General features: G+C 29.6%; 1 protein-coding gene across 3 annotated transcripts in view; it reads left to right on the top strand.

The window, feature by feature from the left end:
• Positions 1–19,697, top strand: part of LOC106687762 (follistatin-related protein 5) — a 132,659-nt gene that overhangs the window by 81,453 nt on the left and 31,509 nt on the right. For all 3 annotated transcript variants that reach the window (XM_014431815.3, XM_014431813.3, XM_067046933.1), the window contains exons 5-6: positions 14,897–15,051; positions 15,414–15,548. In XM_014431815.3, coding sequence (XP_014287301.1) covers positions 14,897–15,051; positions 15,414–15,548 — 290 coding nt within the window. The remainder of the gene's footprint in view (positions 1–14,896; positions 15,052–15,413; positions 15,549–19,697) is intronic.

The following is a 19,697-nucleotide window of genomic DNA, read 5'->3' as shown; positions in this document are numbered from 1 at the left end:
GTACATCCATGAAATTAAGAGTATTGTACATCCATGAAATTAACCCTAATTTAACCCTGTGGGAAAGCGAGATATTTTGGCGCCTGTGGTTATCCCAAACAAAATAAAAATCATTTTAAACTATTTTTTTTTCTTATGCACTTCAAGGAATATACAAACGATGAAAAAATATTAAAATAATTTTACCAATTCAAAATTTACATTAAAGCAATTATCTGAAACTTGATATCCAATTATGAATCCACTGCGAATTCTTGACGTGTTCAGCATTGTATAGGGACCCGACTGGAACGTTGGTATTGGCGGGATAGAAGGGGCACGGCCCCTCCTCATTCAATGATTTGGAAAATTCAAAAAGCCCGGAAAATTGTGGTAGAATATTTTAATTACAATTTAGTTGTGATAAACTATAATATTAGTATATTTTACTGAACATACGTAATGTTTGATTACATATTTCACTACCATGTTAACACTCCCTGTGTTATAGCAGATGATTTATTCTTCTGGCTATAATAAAATTTTTAAATTAAATTCAAACTAAATTGATGAAGGTCTAGTTTCATCGTCTAAGATTTTATTTTTTAAAAGATTACTAACGCGAGTTTCAGTAAAGTGATAGAAAACGCAATAATAGCTAAAATTATCATTAATATTCCAAAATATTAAAAGAATAATAATTAATTTTGGATTATATTCACTTAAAAATTAAATTATGGGGTTATATTGAATTTTTGAAATCGGTTATTGATGCATCATTGGCGTAAGGTGTCGATTAATTCATCAGAGGTATCTTCTTTTTTTTTAATATATGAGGCAATCCACAGCGAAGGTGATGTTTGCCTATGCGTACTGACTGACCTCTCGGGAAAATTCCTAACATCATCACATCTATTCTGAAATATATAAACTGATTTAATAGCAAAAAAAAAAACATCGATGTTTTAAAATATCGTTGCTTACAACACATTTTCCAAAAAACCTCGATTTTTAAATTATTGTTGTTTACTGTACATTGCCAAAAATACTTTGTTGTTTTTTTAACATCTATTTCAAAAATATAAGGTCTGTTCCGACCAGTTAGAAATTGTTGTTGGAACAAAGAATGTAACTAAAAAAAACATCGATGTTTAAAATATCAATCTCCAATATTAAAATATCGTTGCTTGATTTTGAAGTGGATAATTATATGAAGCGGTCGTTGCAAGGGATCTAGTATTTGAAAACTTTTTTAGTTTGGTTCATTGGAGTTAAATATCAAAAAATGAATAAAAATATAATCTTGATAAATGACATTTTTTTTGTCATAAGTCGCAAATAATGTTAAACGAATGCCAGTAAATTTTTTTTCGGTCACTTCAAATTATCAAAGATTAAAACTGTAGACGTTATTTATAATTAATATTTTAATTATAGTATTCGCAAGTGGCAAAAACGTTTATTTTGATGGGTTTTATGAAATATCTAATCATTTTCAGAGATCTTTTAATTAATGATTTGTTTTTTTTCAGTTTTTATTTAACTTTAAACATAAATCATGCATAACATAGGAAAAACAATTCTACACTAAACCTATTCCACAAAAAAAATTTTGATTTTAAAGCATTTATTGTAAAGGAAATATCATAATTAGTATTTCTTAACTGCTTTTTATGGGACGGGGAAAATTTTATTGCTTTGAAAAATTAGATTTGATTAGAATAATTCGTTATACAGTTCGTAATTAAGTTTAAAGCCATTGCCTAGAAATGTATTCGAATTTTTTAGTCATTCTAAAAATTTAGTAGTTTTGAATAAACTTTCTTTCATCCACAGTTAAAAATTCTGTCCTTAGCCGTTTTTTCATTCAAATGAACTATTAACCGACTTAAGACCGATGTATTTTGAGTAATGTATTGTAAATAACGATATTTTAAAATATAGATGTTTTTTGTAGTCGATATAGGATTCTTTGTTTAAAAACCACTTCTGACTGGCCGTAGAATGCGTGATCGTTGGAACAGACCTTATGTTTCTGAAATTGTTGTTCAAAAACATCGATGTATTCTGGGCAGTGTATTGTATGAAGCGATATTCTAATATTTAACATTGATATTTCTAAACATCGAGGTTTTTTTTTGTCAATTTGCATTATTTTTTGCAAAAACCACTTCAGACTGGCGGGAGTATACGTAGTCGTTGGAACAGACCTTATGTTATTGCAAAGGTTGTTCAAAAACATCGATGTATTTTTGGCAATGATGTAAATTTGACAAAGATGTGTATTCAATGCTTTTTTAATATTGAGCATAGATATTTTAAAACATCGATTTTTTCCAGTCGTAATTTATCTTTATTACGTCGTTAGCGTGATGGTTGGAGGTCCTTTTTTATCCCACCATATTGTTGATAGGAAATTGTTTATACTGTAAATTTTTTGTTTTCATTTAGTTACTTTTGAAAAAAAAAATTAAAAATTGGGACAAACGTAAAACATTGATGTTAAAAAAACATCGGCTTAAAAATATCGATGTTTTCAAAACATCTACATCGATGTCGCTTCCCTAGTTCCACTCAAGATCAACGATAAATGTCGTTGCCTGTATTAATTAATTCCAGTCACTATACCTGTCCATTATTCACGTGGTTTTAGAGATGGGTTAACTCTTTTAATTGAATTTAATTTAAAATCATAATATGAATACATACAAATATTAATGTATATACTGCTTCTGCTAATGTAATATATAATAACAGGTAGGTGTAAATACTTTAGATTAAATACTAATAGATTAAAAATAACACATTCCATGTCACAGAATTATATTTGATTATTGGAGGAGAATTAATAAATCTCATGGCAAATTATTTGGCAATTCATTGGCAACGCAAGGTAAATTTGTTTAAAAAGAATAATGAAAAAGCGAATAAAATTTTATAAAATTTAAGTGGTTCATCTTTGAATTTTCTTAGCATTTCATATATTTTAACTTTTCCATTGAACTTAGTTTTATGTAATTTGTAAAAAAAAAAAACGCAATTTCGAAAAGTGTTTATTAGCTCATTTTTTCCTCAATGATTGAAAAACCCAATATAATTTTAAATATTTAAATAACCACAATAATTTTTTTAACAACTTAAATCAATTAGTACATGGATATAATATAGCGCCTCTTTATGATACAAAAATTTTTGGAATAATTAATAAGCTAAACATAATTAAATCGTTTAGAATGGTAACAGTAGATAAAATAAGCAGTAACAGATTTTTTTTTATAAAAATAAAGATTTCAACTCATCTGGGTAAATATTAAAAATGGACCATATCAGAAGCCATATTCAGTGTCATAAATAAGGGTATGGCATAGAGTTATCTAAACCATACTATCATTTAATAGAAAAATATTTAAATAAGTCTCTAAAAAAAAAAAAATAAAACTTTAAAGTTTTAATATAAATATATATATGTTCCTCTCTGATAGGATTAAAATTCAATAATTGAAAGGAATATTTTCTATTTCATGACTAATTTTCTGGTTTTCTGAATTGTTTGCACATTTACATTACGTTGTATCTTACGATTTTCAAAAATGGACCTTGTGACGGAAGTATTGTATTTAAAATATTGGTTTTAAGTTTCTCAAAGATTTTGTTTAGAAACGAAAAATCATTATCTCTTTTATAACCCCATTTAGGGTTCCGTCTTCCTTTTTTTTTTATTGGTCAGTTTGAATCGTCCATAAAATTGGAAAATTGCCCTTTTATTTTTCTCATGTTAATAGCCTTTTAAAACATTTAGTACTTTTTAATACCTCTTTTAAAAACCTTTCACTGCTTACTTCCAGTCCCATAAAATTAAAATTATTTTTAAATCCGTTGTTAAAACGAGTAAGATATGACCACACCCACAGCTCCGGTACCTTCTGGTTTTTCTAAGACAGTAAAATACTATGCTTTACTTCCATTCTATTCGCAATAAAGGACCAAGACATTCAATTCCAATTTAGTGTTATATGAAAAAAAATATTTTGAAACAAAGGCTTAGAAATGTGATTTAACTTTTTTTTTTAGCGAAGTATAACAATTGAGGTACGACAAATGTGATAGTTCGATATCGGTATAATAAACTATCGATTTTGAATAGATCGGATATGTGGCATTTTTGTAAAAAATTGTGAAATGTTGTCATCTGTGATTTTGGCTGTAAGAACACTTAAAACATCCTCAAATATTTCTAACCTACTGTATAATTCCAGAAAGAAACACCGATATATCTTTTAGACGATACAAACGAAACTATGATTATTTAAAGATATCATCCCCAACCCTACTAGGTGGAAACATCTATCGGTCCGGTACAAAAAAATTAATATAAAAATTACGAACAAAAAATAGGATAATTTGTTTTAAACAATATTAATTTGTATAGCATTATGGAGGCAGCAACAGGTTTGTAAGTTGAACCTATACAATTTGAAAATCATCACCAAATGATACATATTAAGTTAATTAACACATGTGGACGTCATAGAATATGTTTCTTATAATGATACAATAATAATAATAAATTACAACTGATGATAAACTTATAAAATATTAATAATAAATTTTAAGAAGTATTGTAGAAAATTTAATTGTATAATTTTAAAAACTAATAATTTTAAACTAATCCATTAATCAAAAATATATATAATTGAATAAATTGTATGCAATATTTATACACTACCTATAAGGATATAATATTACTTCACACTAAATAAAACTCTGAGCATTTAATACTACAAATATATAGTTACCGGAAAGTTGGGAAGCCATCTCTGTTTGAAAAGTTATTTTTCTGAGAAGCTTGATGTTGAAAAGAACTAGTTACAGAGATGGTATAAATACATGGCAGAAACTATCATACAGGATTCACTGGTAATCAATCTTTCATCACAGTTATGCTGATTATATGGGGAAATTTTTTTTTTTATTTAATGTAACTTACAACTGTACAAAATAATACATTAAGTAAATATGTTGTATGTTTCATATACACTTGAAAATCTTGGGAAGGAACCATCCATCGGTGGTACTTCAAACATTAATTTAAATTAGAAGGTCCCGTGGCCATCTTCGTTTCAGACGCCTCAGAGGATTATCAGGAATTGTTAAGGATGAAAGATTAAGAATTAATGAGTTAGGATGGTTAAGGAGTTTGGAATGAAAAGACGCATATCTGTTTTGGGCCAATTCTGCAACGAATGGTATGTTAAGGTCTTTGTGAATGAGTTTATTTGTAACGTAATAAGGAGCATCAACCATTTTACGTAGGATTGGATGCGGGAGGAATTTGATGGTTTGGTGGAGCCCCAGAGCTCAATTCCATATGTCCAAATTGGTCTGATTATCGTAGTGTATACTAATTTTTTGTAGTGAGTGGGAAGTTAAGAGCGTTTGTCAAGTAAGTGCTGTAGCAATCGGAATCTACGAGCAGTTTCTTGTCGTTTCAGTCTTGTGTGTGGATTCCAAGTAAGTCTCTTGTCAAGATGGAGTCCAAAGTATCGAATCTGTTCAACAGGCGTTAATGGAGTATTTTATGGGGAAAATATGATTTTGAAAAATATCAATATAAGGTATATATACTACTTGCCTCGTTTATTTAATTTTTCTTGTATTTCTTTTTGGACTGATCTGGATTTGGCGTGAATTATTGATTTAACGCTATTGAGCAACCATTTTTGGAGTTCCTTTCGAGTAAGCCAGAATTGAGATTATAAAAAAAATATATTGTAACAGCTGGTCCAAAAGTATTGTAGGTCAGTAAATTCTATTCCTATTGCTAGCATATTGGGATTGTAGAGGCGGAAGGGAAAAATGAAAAGAGAATCTTGTTGCTGAGCAGTGACAGTCCTTGAATCTATTTATATTCCGTTAGTTGAGTAATGTGCACCACTGTTTTGGCTAATCCGGAATTGAGCCTCCTGCTGAAGGAGCGCAAGCCTTTGTCCTCACCAGTGTCCCTTATCTTGAGGGGTAATGTTCCCCTCGCATTGTCCCTTTGTCTCGCTATCTCCTCCACCTCTTAACTAATTCTATCTTCTCCACCTTCCAGTGTCCGGTCTCATTTCGTTCGAGGCCTATTCTACAGAATAAAAACATACATATGTATATTGGAAAATTCGACTTTATAATAATAGTATGGGTCAATCGTTTATGCCACATTCATAGTATCGTACTCCACCAATACCACTAATAATAATAATAATAATAAAATAATTAAAATGTTTATCTTATAACCAATATTATAACCAACAAGTATTATAACGACTTGGTTGGGATACGCATTGTTATCTAGCTTGAAGCACTCGTAACTTTCTCTTTTATGCCAACCTTCTCATTTTTATGTCGAAGTTACTAATTCACTCTCTCCTCCCTCCCCCTCCCCCCAAAAAAAGTACCTTGTATTCACGTACCATATAATAAAGCTCAGAAAATTATTGCTTACAATTGTTACAATTGCCTAAATATTTTGCCTTCATCAGGGGTAAAGTAATATATAATATTGGAATAATAAGAATTTATACAAAAAGATAACAATCGTTAAAAATATTAGTAAATGAAAAACATTTTTTTAAATATCTTTATTGAAATTTATAACTGTACAATATATTCAGTAAATTTGATCTTAGTTAAAATGGAGTGTTACTGGCGTGTAGATAAACTATCTATTGGTAGCACTCTAATGACATTTTACATTAGCAGGTCCCGTGGCCACCTTCTTTTCAGGCGCCTCGGAGGGTTGTCAGGGATGGAAGAGGATGTAAGGTTAAAAACTAGGGAGTTTGAGTGGTTAGAGTGTTTTCCGTACTGTTTGAAGGAGTGATATCTGGTTCGGGACAGATCGGTAGCATAGGGAATATTAAGGTCTTTATGTATGATTTTATTTGTGACAAAGTAAGGAGCATAGAGGATTTTACGAAGGATTTTTGACTGTAAGGATTAATGAAAAATAAGAACCTAATTGCGCTGTGTAAATAATGAACAAAATTAAATTTAGCATAATAAAAAATGGTCTAAGAGGAAACGATGTATATGATGAGTGAGAAGCATGAAATTATAAAGATAAAATTAACAAAATAAAATAAAGAAATGATATCTAATACTTTAATACTTACTCCGTTTTGACTTTCATAATTTATGATATATATTTCATTATGTTATTAATTTTACCTGTAACCTTTATTTAAATTGGAAGAAGATAGCAGACCGTGTGAAGTAGATCGTAGGAAGATAGTCCGGGTGGTGGTCAATAAAGGTATCAAAATATTAAAAGAAAACAACTTATTATATAAACTACGTTTCGCACCACTTTGCAAGCCGTCATCAGGGCTGTCAGATTGATAATACTATCAGTAATCCGCTGTGTTTCAGTCGGACAGCCCTGCAAAGTGGGGCGAAATATTGGTTAACAATAAATAGTTTTCTTATACTGTTTTTATACCTTCCTTGACAGTCACCGACAGACTACCTTCCTACTATCTAAAAATTGTTTATTTATTTTTTTTTTTTTATTATAAAGAAGGATATTCAATATTTCTAGTTCAAATGATATATACTGGCAATATTACAGCCGATTGTTCAATTGTAAAAATCTAGCATAAATCCATTCTATAGAAGAATGACGGAGGCCGGTATTACACTATCGAAGTTCTTCGACATTGATATTATAAGTGAAGTTTGACGATAAATGTAACAGTGTAATAGCTCAACTTTGATAAAAGAAAACTTCGGTAAAAGATCATCTATAAAAGTTAGACTCTTCATTGTATGTTTAATAAAATATTAAAGGAAATGTAGATTTTATAAAATATATGATTTGCAGACAGTACCTGGTTTTAAACTGAGGACATTAAAAAATAAAATAGGAACCGTAAGTAAAGTAGTCCCATTCCACTGTGTAGTTTCTTCCACCGATTAATAATAATGAATATTGATATATGCACTTTAATTTATTTAAACAGAGATTCCAATTAATTTGTAATCTGTTTCATTTTAATGAAAATAAAAAAATATAACTGACTTCCGGTTATCATATAATAAAATGTTGAGGTGATATCTCAATAATCAATATTTAAAAAATTATTTTTAATTTGAGGTTCTTTATTTATTTTATGATTATTTATGATTATTATCACAGTTAATTTATTACTTACCTATCTCTATTATTATTTTCCATAGTTTTCATAATACACACTGAACCAATTGGTTATGTATTGCTTTTTTTTTCTTCCTTTTTTCCAGTGAAGACCATAAAATTCTGGTAATAGAGGAATGGACTTAAATCGATTTTGACTTAGGCCACACCTGTGGTAAGGTTACTCGACACGGGGACCCCTGGGACTCGCGTATGTCTCTCCTTCCTCAAAGCCATTCCTCGTCGTCCTAATATTTCATTCGTCAGTTCCAATTCCATCACAATTCATCAGGCAGTGTCACTCGGAATTGGAGTAAGGAATATCAGGTTTAGAAGGCACTCTTCTTTATCCCAAAAGGAGGACGCGAAGGAATAACAACACTACGTATCGTATCATTCGAATTTCGAGGACATTCCCAATATCCAAAGATATCTCGATTTCGTAAAATATCTACTAAGAAATAAATAAGATGGAATCGAATGGATAGAGAAATGTTTCAATTTTATGTGATAATAAAAAAAATATCACTACTTCAATGAAGGCTACATTAGTGAGTCAGGAGAAAATGATCGGGAGTTCGGTCAGTGTAATAGAAATTAACACAAGTATAAAATATTTTATGATATTTCAGTCTAAATTGTATAAATTCATCCAAGGTGAAAAAAACAAAACAAGACGATATAACAACATAGAAAATAACAATTTAAAAAAGTAATATATAATATTGTAATAATAATAATTTATACAAAAAGATAACAAGCATACAAATATTAGTAAATGAAAAAAAAGAACAGTATTCTCTGTAAAAAACATTAAAATTAACATAGTCAAAAAATGTTGTGGAAGGAAACGATGTACATATATTTGTGAGAAGTATGAAAATAAGGGGGCAGCGGTAGTAGCGTGACAACGCCAGTCTACCAACCCAAAGGTTGTCAAATCGAGGTCCGGTTCCACCCGGGCTTTCTTCAAGTAGAAATTAATACAAAACTCACTCACAACCTCCTCCCAGGCATTTGTGTCTCAAAAAATAGATATGGGAGTGACTAACCCACCCTACGAAAAAGCCACGTCAAGAAACGCGCGATGCATTAGGAAATACATCGCGGGAGGACTTAGGTCTCCATGGTCTGTCACCCACATAATAATAGTAATAAAAATATACTGATAAAATTAACGATGTAAAGAAATGATATCTAATACTTTCTCCTTTTTGGCTTCTATAATCTAAGAAATATACTTCATTGTTTTATCAACTTATTTTCATGCTTTGCACTATATCATGCATATCGTTTCCTCCTGCTTATTTTTTTTTTCATTATTTACCCAGAGCGCTATTTGATTCTTCTTTTAATTTGTTTTCATTTACTAATATTTTAATACATTATATTATTTTATTTTTTATAAACTCTTATTAATAATAATAAAACTTATTCTAATAGAATAAAATATGGTACGGTGCGCACATCACAAAATCATCACTTACCATTCGACATTAAGGGGAAAAATGATGTTGAAACAGGTATCATAGACAATTGAAAATAACAACAGTCGTCTTCATGATGCTGTGACAGAAAAACTAAATCAGTAAAACGTTAATAAATATTTTAATGCCATATAAAATTAATTACGTTAAACATTAAGGAAGTTCCGAAATGTTTTAATCTGTGAAATTGTACAGTTTCTCCGGATGATATTGGATCACGAAACACCTTTAATATGAGTATAATCCTTTAAGTTTGCTCGATAAAGGAATCCGCTGGGGTCTCCGAAACGAACCAAAGGACGATTAGAGGAGGGACAATTATAGAACAAAGTTCCCAAAGTCACCGGGGAGTTGCGGCTCATTTATATGCCGGCCCTCGTCTCGTTTTAATCTGGGAAATCGTCAGAGAGTTGCTCAACACCGCTGCTTGTAACAATCCCAGTTCTGCAGGTCAGGAGAGAGGGTGTTTTTTCCTGCTGGCAATTCAACAACACCCTCATATTGGGCTTGATGTATGCAAGCTATATATCTGTCTTCTCCGGGGGTAACTGAATGTCAAATACTGCCTGGAGGAACCACCCTAATACAACCTGTCACAGCTGCAAGTTCCAATCTCGACGTTTCCTTACTTTCAGGACAGATATAAGCAAACGAAGTGGTGATAGAATATATGCAATTATTAACATTCATAATTAAATAAGTATTAAATTTTGCTTAATTAGAAATCATAATCCTATATTTGGATTAATTGAAATACTACTAATAAATAATCTGTTAATGGAAAATGTAATCACAATTATATTTTTCAATTACTGTAATTGGAAACTGCAGAAATGAAGTTACAATTTGGATTCGAAATGCCAACTAATTGGTATTTGGCATTTCATAATTCTATAACGTTTGAAGTTTTGCCGGGTTTAAAACAAGGCAACTCTCCTTTTTTGCACTGATATGCAATGATAGAAATGTGATGCGAACCGAAAAGTTTTTAACTTTAGGTCGTAAAATACTTCAGCTTGGGTGTGTTGATGATTTGGTATTATTGAGTGAGGAAGAGGGTTCTATAAAACTAAATGCAATTACGTTGATAAGATCTAGTAAGGAACTAGGTCTAGCAATAAATGCGCATAAAACAAAATATATAGTTAGTAATATAAATAGCAGCAATTTTGTTCAAATCATTGCGAGAAGGCCCCCTCACATCCAAAGTCTTATAATCCACATGGAGCGGACACGTCATAACAGCTAAGTATTTCACTGTACACCTTCAAGTGCCAATCGTAGAAAAAGGTAGTAACAAATTCGAATTATGCAACCTACTGATTTAATCTTTTTCTTTTTTAGAGGGATCGGGAAAAAAAGAGCAATTTTGTTTTAGGGTATAGGAGGAAATATTTGAATAGATGAAGATGTTGAAGTATTTAAGACCTATGGTAACTAAAAAAAAAAAGCGAAATTGACGAGGAAACAAAAATGATGTTAATGGTGGAAAATACTTGTAATTTTTACTTTCGAAATTTCTTGGCTCAAACCTTCTGTTCGGAAAAAACACAAAAGTTAAAATTTATATTACTATTATCCTTCCCACTGTTCTTTACTGACGCGAAACGTGTTCTCTTACATTAAGAGAAGCACATTGCCTTATGGCAATAATATGTTTTTCTTAATGGCAATATCAGTTGTACATCCACTCTTTGTCCTCTATAAATATTAAGGAATAACTTCAAAGGGTTTGGGGAAAAACTTGGAGATTGAGTCAATGCTCGCATAGCACAACCTTTCATCAAGGAATTAACCAGTCATCGGTCGCTAGGTCGATTTTAACACGGATGGCGTAAGACTTTATCTCACATTTCTTACTTAGAGGTCTTGAACGTATTTTTTAATAAATAAAATTTTGATTTAGATTTGGTTTATTTAAGCAAAACAAAAAAAGTTTTATTTTGATACAAAAGCAAAGTATTTTTAAAATTAAAAACAAAACAAACATAATTATAAAATAGTAATAAAAATAATATAATATTTTGAGACTGACAAAGTTATAAAAAAAGAATCAAAATACAGATATATCATATTATAAGAACATAATACTAATCTTAAAAAAAAAATGCTCAGTTTGTAGAAATCTCTTGTGCACAACTGGTGCAAGTGGACACCGTATCCACTGATGGCAATTCTTTTTAGCTAAGCATGCCTGAATATAACCCAGAAATTTACAAAAAATAGTATTCATACGGCACAACGATGTAATTAAAACATAAAAAGACAAATTTTTGTAATAATGACCACCCTAACATACACTTTTAGTATCGAAATACAGTTTATAGTAAATAATACGTATCAAATGAAGTATCTGCCTCTTCAAGCCTACGTTTCTCTATTTCTGCCTATTTTTTCCCTCGAGGAAAAAACATTTTTATGGACAAAATACACTTGGCGCATGTGAGAAAAATTCTCACAACTTGAATGTTTTTATAGCAGCCTTAGTCGCGCGTGAGATAATATTTCATGAGAAAGGTATAATGTCAAGTAAAGAGGGCTGTGCGCTTATTCAGAGCTGCTGGAGTGATGGGGAACGAGATATAGATGGAAGAGACTGTGAACTACAGATTCCAGGAAGATGGGAACAGTCTCCCTCTAGCAGCTTCCAGACCCGAAAAACAATTAACGTGAGAGGAATTCTCACGCAGCGACCAATGACGGGTTAAGCGTCCTGAACAAATACTGAACCCGCAATACTTCCAAAGGTTGTAATTTTTTATATTTTCTTACTTTAAAGAGACATTTTTTGGAATAATAATATATTTGAGGAGTTTTTTGTTTTTTTTATCAAAAGTAAATATACCCAATTCTGAAAAATAAAGATTCTTTTGACAAATTAAAATTGTACACCCAAAAATTAACTCAGTTTATTTCTAAATTTAAATTTCCCCTTGTCAATTAGGTGTACAAAAACATTTTCAATGAAAAAAAAAAAAAAAATGAAATGGTCCTAAAATACTTTATTAGTAATAACTTTCACTTTAACTCAAAAGTGGATATATTGAACAAAATGACTTTAAATAAAAAACTAATTTTTATTACAGTGGACTCTCGCTAATACGAACTTGGCTAATCCGAACCACCCTTTTAAAAAAGTAAATAAATAAAATTGAATAAATGATTTTAAATATATAGTACATATAAACATAATTTAATAAAACTGTGTATCATCACCTTACGTACTGAGGTTTAAATAATCTAGTTAAAAATAGCAAATCTTTTTTTTTAAATAAAATCAAAGCCACGTACTCAAATTTGGAAGTATATATTTTATCATTTTCTTTATCAGCGGAAATAATTAATCGTTTCATTAAATTAATGTTCAGTGAGAAATTGTATTGTCAATTCAATGGTAGTTCACACTATGACATGATTCACACTTAAAAACAATTAACTATAAGTTTTAAGAAAATACAAAAGTAATATTGTTTTCCAAGAAACGTTTTATTACTTTTTCTACACTTCGGGTATTTCTAAGTAACCAACGTCATTAATAACCTTACTTCCTACTGGACAATAGTTCGTAATTTTTTTTAACATTCTGTTAATTGAAATTTCAGATTACTTCATAGGAAAATAGTTAAAACATAAATTTCTGAACAATGATTAATTATTGTATAAATATTTTTATTTAAATATATTTACTATTTTCTTTTATAAATTTACTTGTTATTTCCTATTCGGTTGTCCGAATTATTTGCTAATCTGGACCCCTTTGGTTTTAATTAATTCCCATTTGTGAGTTCATTGTAATTAATTGTGAAATTCATCTTCTTATATCTCATAACATATCACGAATTTTATATTCGATAACAGCTATAAACTAAAATGGTAAGTATATTCGCTCCACGTCTTAGCTAAATAAATAAAATTTGTATATGAGAGTAAAAAAATACATTTAGCCGATAAATCAGGAGTTGTACCAGAGTTGTACTCCTTAACTGCTTAGTGTCCTTTTTCATCCTCAGCTGTAAACTTAACAGCCCTAGAAACTGCTAGTTGTTTCGCAATATCTTTTTCCTAGATTTATATCACGTAATTTCCTAACTTAAAAGTGAGATTAAAAAAAAAAAATCTCATTTCATAATAACGTTTTCAAAGTTTAAAATGTAAAATTTTATAAATGAAAAAATATTTTTGGAGGAGTTTAAATGTAATCTAGTTAAAATTTGAACATAATTTACTCTTTACTGCTATTTATTTACTATTTTCATTATTTTCAATTCTCTAGATTAATTCTAAGAAATTAAAATTAATAATTACAAAATTTAAAATAAATGATTACTTCCAGAAACTTTTACCAAATGATTATTATTTAATATGTCAAAACAAACTAAAACATATTGATTGATTAATTCTAGAGCTACTGTAGCCAATTATTTTTTATGAAAATTATATGCAATGGAATCTTTTAAAACACACCTTAAATTGTTAAACATAAGAACAGAAAATCCATGACGTGACTTATTATTTCCATTGATGGAATTAATTAACTATTTTTTTAATTAATTGAGTTGAAAATTTTCTCTAGAATAAATATGTTGGATAGTTTTTGTGTTAAATTTCATATTTTTTCTTTCACATTTTACAGATTTGTTGTACGATCTTTAGGCTTAAAATAACTTTAAAAAGTTAAACGTGCCTCCATTCCTGAAATTTAGATTTCATTTTCGGAACAGTTGTATTTTTATAACTTCTGAAACGAACAACCTGAATAAATGATCATAGAGCAGGATTATATTAGTAATAAACAATTGTTGTTAATCACTGTTATGGAATTTGTTTATTTATAAATTAATAATTTAATATTAAAATAATAAAGAGAATGATAAATATTTAAAAAAAAAATATAATAGGCGTTATATTTAACCTTTTTTGTGACAGTAAATAAATCTGCAGTTCAAAAAAATTTATTTTTTCAACCTAAAGATAATTTTTATTTTAGTAATAAGTTAAATTATAAAAAGGTTATAATAACTTTAATAATAAGTTAAAGTTAAATTTATTAACTAGTTATTTATTTTTTTGTTTTATTGGAAATGATTTATATATATACTTTGTTGTTTGTTTGTTTTTTTAATGAATATTTGGATTATTTCTGAGATTTTTTTATATATCAATATTATTTTATACCTTTTGATAAATCGAAAAGTCTACAAAAATTTGTATTAATCCAATTTCTGAGAATTTCAATTGTTTTATTTGTTTATAGCGGATTTGGTAATGAGTAAAGACAACTCCTCAACAACAGAAACAACGGAAGCTGAAGAATCAACAACGCAGACGAGCGCGACAGACAGGAGGGACTACAGGAAACACCTGGACGACAGTGTGCAATGTACTCTACAGAGATATGATATTATGAAGGTAACTCTCAATCAGGGGACTATACTGTCATAAGAATAAATAATAGCAATAATTTTTTTTAATGTCTTCACGTTTAACGAGGCTTTATAATTTATAAAAATAAAGTTTCAATACTAATTTAATTTTTTATTTAATATTGTTCTTGAAGATGGCTAATAAATACGTATTTGTTTACGTTTACATGAAGTATTTTTTAACGATAAAGAAACATCCAATGTGTTAAGTTAAAGTCAATCAAAACACAGGATACAATCATAAAGTTTCCCTACTGCGTGTTTGGTGTTCGAAATGTTTTACAAAATATTTATATAGCTTTGCAACGAATAATTCAAGATTTTTGTTTCAAATGTTTCATTTTTCAGGATAATCTGCTAAAACAGTCGAAAAGTACAAGCGAAGAAAGGATAAGGACTGGAAAAGAATATATTGTAAGCACAATGTTCACTTATTACGATCTCAACGGTGATGACCATTTGGACAAAGCTGAGCTTCAGAAGGTAAGATATTTTATTCAACACTATATGAAAGAAAAATATCTGGTGTGGTGCGAACATCAAACAACTTTCACTTGCCGCCCTAATCAGAGTTAAAATTAATCATCGCTAGTTTTAGAACAGATATTTGTGTATTAGTTATAAAAATATACATATATTATACATTGAGGCAATTCTTCCCGGTACTAATATTGCAAATGAGGTTTTCAGAAGACACTTCCACTGACTCTAATTTCAACATAAGTAAAAAGTACTTAAAATCCTATTTTTCATTGCGAAATTTTAACCTTTTTTCTTTGCAAAGACATACCATAAATATACCAGTTTAATAAAACTTAAAGTACAAGAGCTGGGGAGAAAAAAAGTAGTTTTGATATTTTCAAAAAAACAACTTGAAATTAAAATTTTGTGAATTTATTTTTTAAAATATCACGAAAACTACTACTCCTAGGAAGATAAAGTTCATAAAATACTTTATACTTCATTAAACTAGCTTTTATTTGAGTTCTAACAGATATCTAAACGTTGAATAATTTTTGAGATATAGTTTTCTCAAAATAAATTCACAAATTGCTGATTTTTCAGTGCATTTTTTCTGAAATGATGGAATTTAAAAAGCTATATCTCGGGAACTATCGAATCTAAATAGCTCTATTAAGGCTTATGTTTTAGCAAATATACTCTTATTTAAATCATATTTTCTAGTGTTCTTGGTAGTTTTAAAGATATTGAGCTCCTAATAAAAAAATAATTTCTTAAATCTTTCCTAAGTTATATCTATTAATATTCTTTTATTTTTTATAATTTGAATTAGTTCAAACTGAGAAAATTAAAGGTGCTTAAAGGAAGTTTTTTTTTTAAATCAGGATTTAAGCGTGTTTGACTATTTCAATGAAGATAATATATATCACTTATATCACTAATTGTTTGTGTGAAAAATAAGAAAAACTAAATTGAAATAACTTTGTTTAATTTTTAATCTGTTCTCTTATTTCTTTCTTTATTAAGAAATTTAATATTTATTTAGTACAATAAATGTGGTCCGACCAGATGGCCACATCTATCGGTATATGCCAACCTCACATAAAAAAGTAATAAACATAAAATAAGATATTTCTTTGTAACAATTTAATTATTATAGTTACGGAGGTTGCAATGGCTTATAAGCTAACACTATAAACTTTTGAAATTATGATTATAGTATTTTATTCAGTACGTAAAAAGATAATGACAAAAATTAAAATAAAAATTATAATAGTGGAAACACATTAATTGCATTTTTTTATTTAATCAATATATTCCTTTTCTCTGTTACATTGTTATTTGTAATTCCTGGCAGATTAAAATTTAAGTTGTTTCAAGAGCAATATAACTTACGCTAAATTGGCAAACGAGTTATACTGCAATATAAAGTTATTAGTCCTTCACATCACAACAAAAATTCAATTTCCTCCCAAGATGAATATTGCGTCGTTAGAAAATAATGTTACGGCTTAGTTTATGTTCCACATATACACCAATATCTGGCAATATCCGTTTATTCTATGGCTCTTAAGAGATTCTTCTGAAGTTTCTAGTTGACTTTTAACAAGGAAACTTGATGACGACTTTTAAGCTTCATTAAGTTCCGTATTATGTAATACTGTCTTTATTTTTTAGTATAAAGCAGAATAAAATCAAAAATACTTACGGTAAGTAATTTGCTCTTTATGATTTTTAAACTTACTATTTTAAAGTATAAAAGCTATTTTTTCGTGTATTACTTTCAAATATGAATCTTTGTTATCGGGAAAAACAAAACAATCCCCTACTTATAATTTTTATGTTGCAAGATATACAAATAAAAAATATATTAATGTATCAGGAGAAGATTTGATAATAGCTGAGTTCTATAAAAGTAGTAGCGAAAATAAGCACATACTCCTACCCGATTTAGTCTTTGAGATAAGAATGGCTGAAAGCATGCGCCTAGAGTGGAGAACCAGTTTGATATTTCCGATCTTTAAAAATGGGGATAAATTACAAAACCAGGGTTACAGAGGAATTTCCCACTTAGGGGTAGAATACAATTTTTCTGAAATATTATCATAATGAAACTCAATGTCTTTGTTGATAGAATCGAAAAAAAACATTCGATTAATTTCTTATAATAAGTTGGACTAATGCTAGAAGCTTAAAACTATCCTTCCTATTCTATTCATTGACTATAGCCAAGCTTTCAATAACATTAATAGGGCTAACTTAACGAAGTAATATAACAAAAATAGAACATACTAAAAAAGTTAATAAGATTGATACAGATGACTCTAAGTAATAGCAATGCTAGAGTAATTACCAGTGATTGCATAAGTAATACGTTTGCAATATCAGCCGGTGTAATGCAGGGGATGCTCTGTCCACCACACTCTTCAATCTAGCCTAATAGTAAACAGTATAAATACGTAAAGAAACATAATTTATTCAATTAGTCTGATTTTTGCCTAATAGTGTCCAAATCCTTATTGAAATTTTCGACTAACTCGATTAATACCGAAAGTAAAAATATAGGCCTTGAAATAAATGATTCAAAACGAAGTATATTTTGCATTGTACCAGATAGTTTTCAATAGTTACCGATAACTTTCTGCCAAAAGGGCTCGTTTTTGAAATAAAAAATGGCAAAACTTTTACCTACCGTGGTTCAAATAAATAATGAGATAAATAATGCACAAAAGGATTATGGTCGCTAACAGTACGTATTTTGCTAACTTGATATTTTCCGAATTATTATTATATAACATAAATTAGACCTATCCTTTTAAACTGAAGGAAGCGGCTGAAACATAGACGCTTACTGCTTACATGCATTAAGAATTCGAGAGGAAAATACTTGAAAAACTATTTGACCCCTTGTTCGATGAAATAACTCAGAGCAAATATAGGAGTGAAAAATCGAGGATAAGAGAAAATAGTGGGCTCTATGACTTAACAACATAATAATAAAATCGTAAGCTTTAAAATATACAGCTGGTTAGGGCACGTTCTGGGGATGCCCAATGACCACTAGGTTTATGGGGCCAGAAGAAGAGAAAGGCCGAAAGATGGCTGGATGATGTTGAAGATGGTCTCAGGCGGCTAAGAGTGACTAACAGAAGGGAAAGGCTAGGGACAGGATTATCTGGAGAACTATTGTTTAGGATGCCAAAGTCCACCCCGGGCTGTAGAGCTTGGGAGAAGAACAAGAAGTTTAGAGTATTCATGTTAAGATACCTAGAAATCCTCTTTCAATTTTTTTCTTTTTATTTAAAAGTAAAAATATTACCAACTTTTCACTTAAAAAGGTTGCTGTAAGTTTTAAAAACTTTGTGTTTCACACTCCTGTCAAAATAACCTTTTTCTCAATATATTATTGTTAAATTATTCAAAATCTAGTTTCCATTTCCTGTGTAAAGTAATGAAATAATAGACTTTTAGCAGTGTGAATGTTGCATGAAAGTTAAATTGTATAGGATATTATTTTTCTCTTTGCCTCTCTATTAAAAGAAAATCCTTTTTTCTTCAAAAACATCTTCATTGTAATTATCCATAACCAGCTTTAATATTTTTGTCAGTAAAAGTTAGTATCTTAGATGAAATGACAGGATGAAGAAGTAGATTACCACGCCTTGAGGGTATTAGAGCGAACGGACACACAGACAATGTCTTCGGGGAGCCTACAATGTCTGCTTCTAGTTGGCAAAGTTCCTTCAAGTAACTTGGGCTAACTTACCCAGCTCTAATTTAGCGATGGCCTTCGAATAAGGGATTACTTCGAGGTGGTCTTTTAAACTGTACTGGGAAATTTAGAAGGAAAACGTTCATCAGCGTTACAAGTAAACTGTTAAAGAAGTTTACAACATTTTATCTATTTACGTGTTTTATATCTGAAGTGTTGGGTTAAAATAAAAACTGCAATGTGCTTATCTCATGAGTATATTTTATTTTCTCCGATCCTGAAACAGGGTTGACTCACGGCTGCAGTAACAGAATCAATAATTATCTGTCACAGCCGGATTTGTATTCGAGTCTTTGGAGTTAGTAGTACAGTGCCTTACCACTAAGCCACTCCGCTTCTCCTATAGTAAATATAAATATACATATATATGTTATTATAAATATCACAGGTAGCCGCGG

The sequence above is a fragment of the Halyomorpha halys genome, unplaced genomic scaffold (assembly GCF_000696795.3).
Source record: "Halyomorpha halys isolate HHAL.00 unplaced genomic scaffold, Hhal_1.1 Scaffold1007.1, whole genome shotgun sequence".
NCBI classification, from domain to species: Eukaryota; Metazoa; Arthropoda; class Insecta; order Hemiptera; family Pentatomidae; genus Halyomorpha; species Halyomorpha halys.
This window is presented reverse-complemented; position numbering and strand designations above follow the sequence as displayed.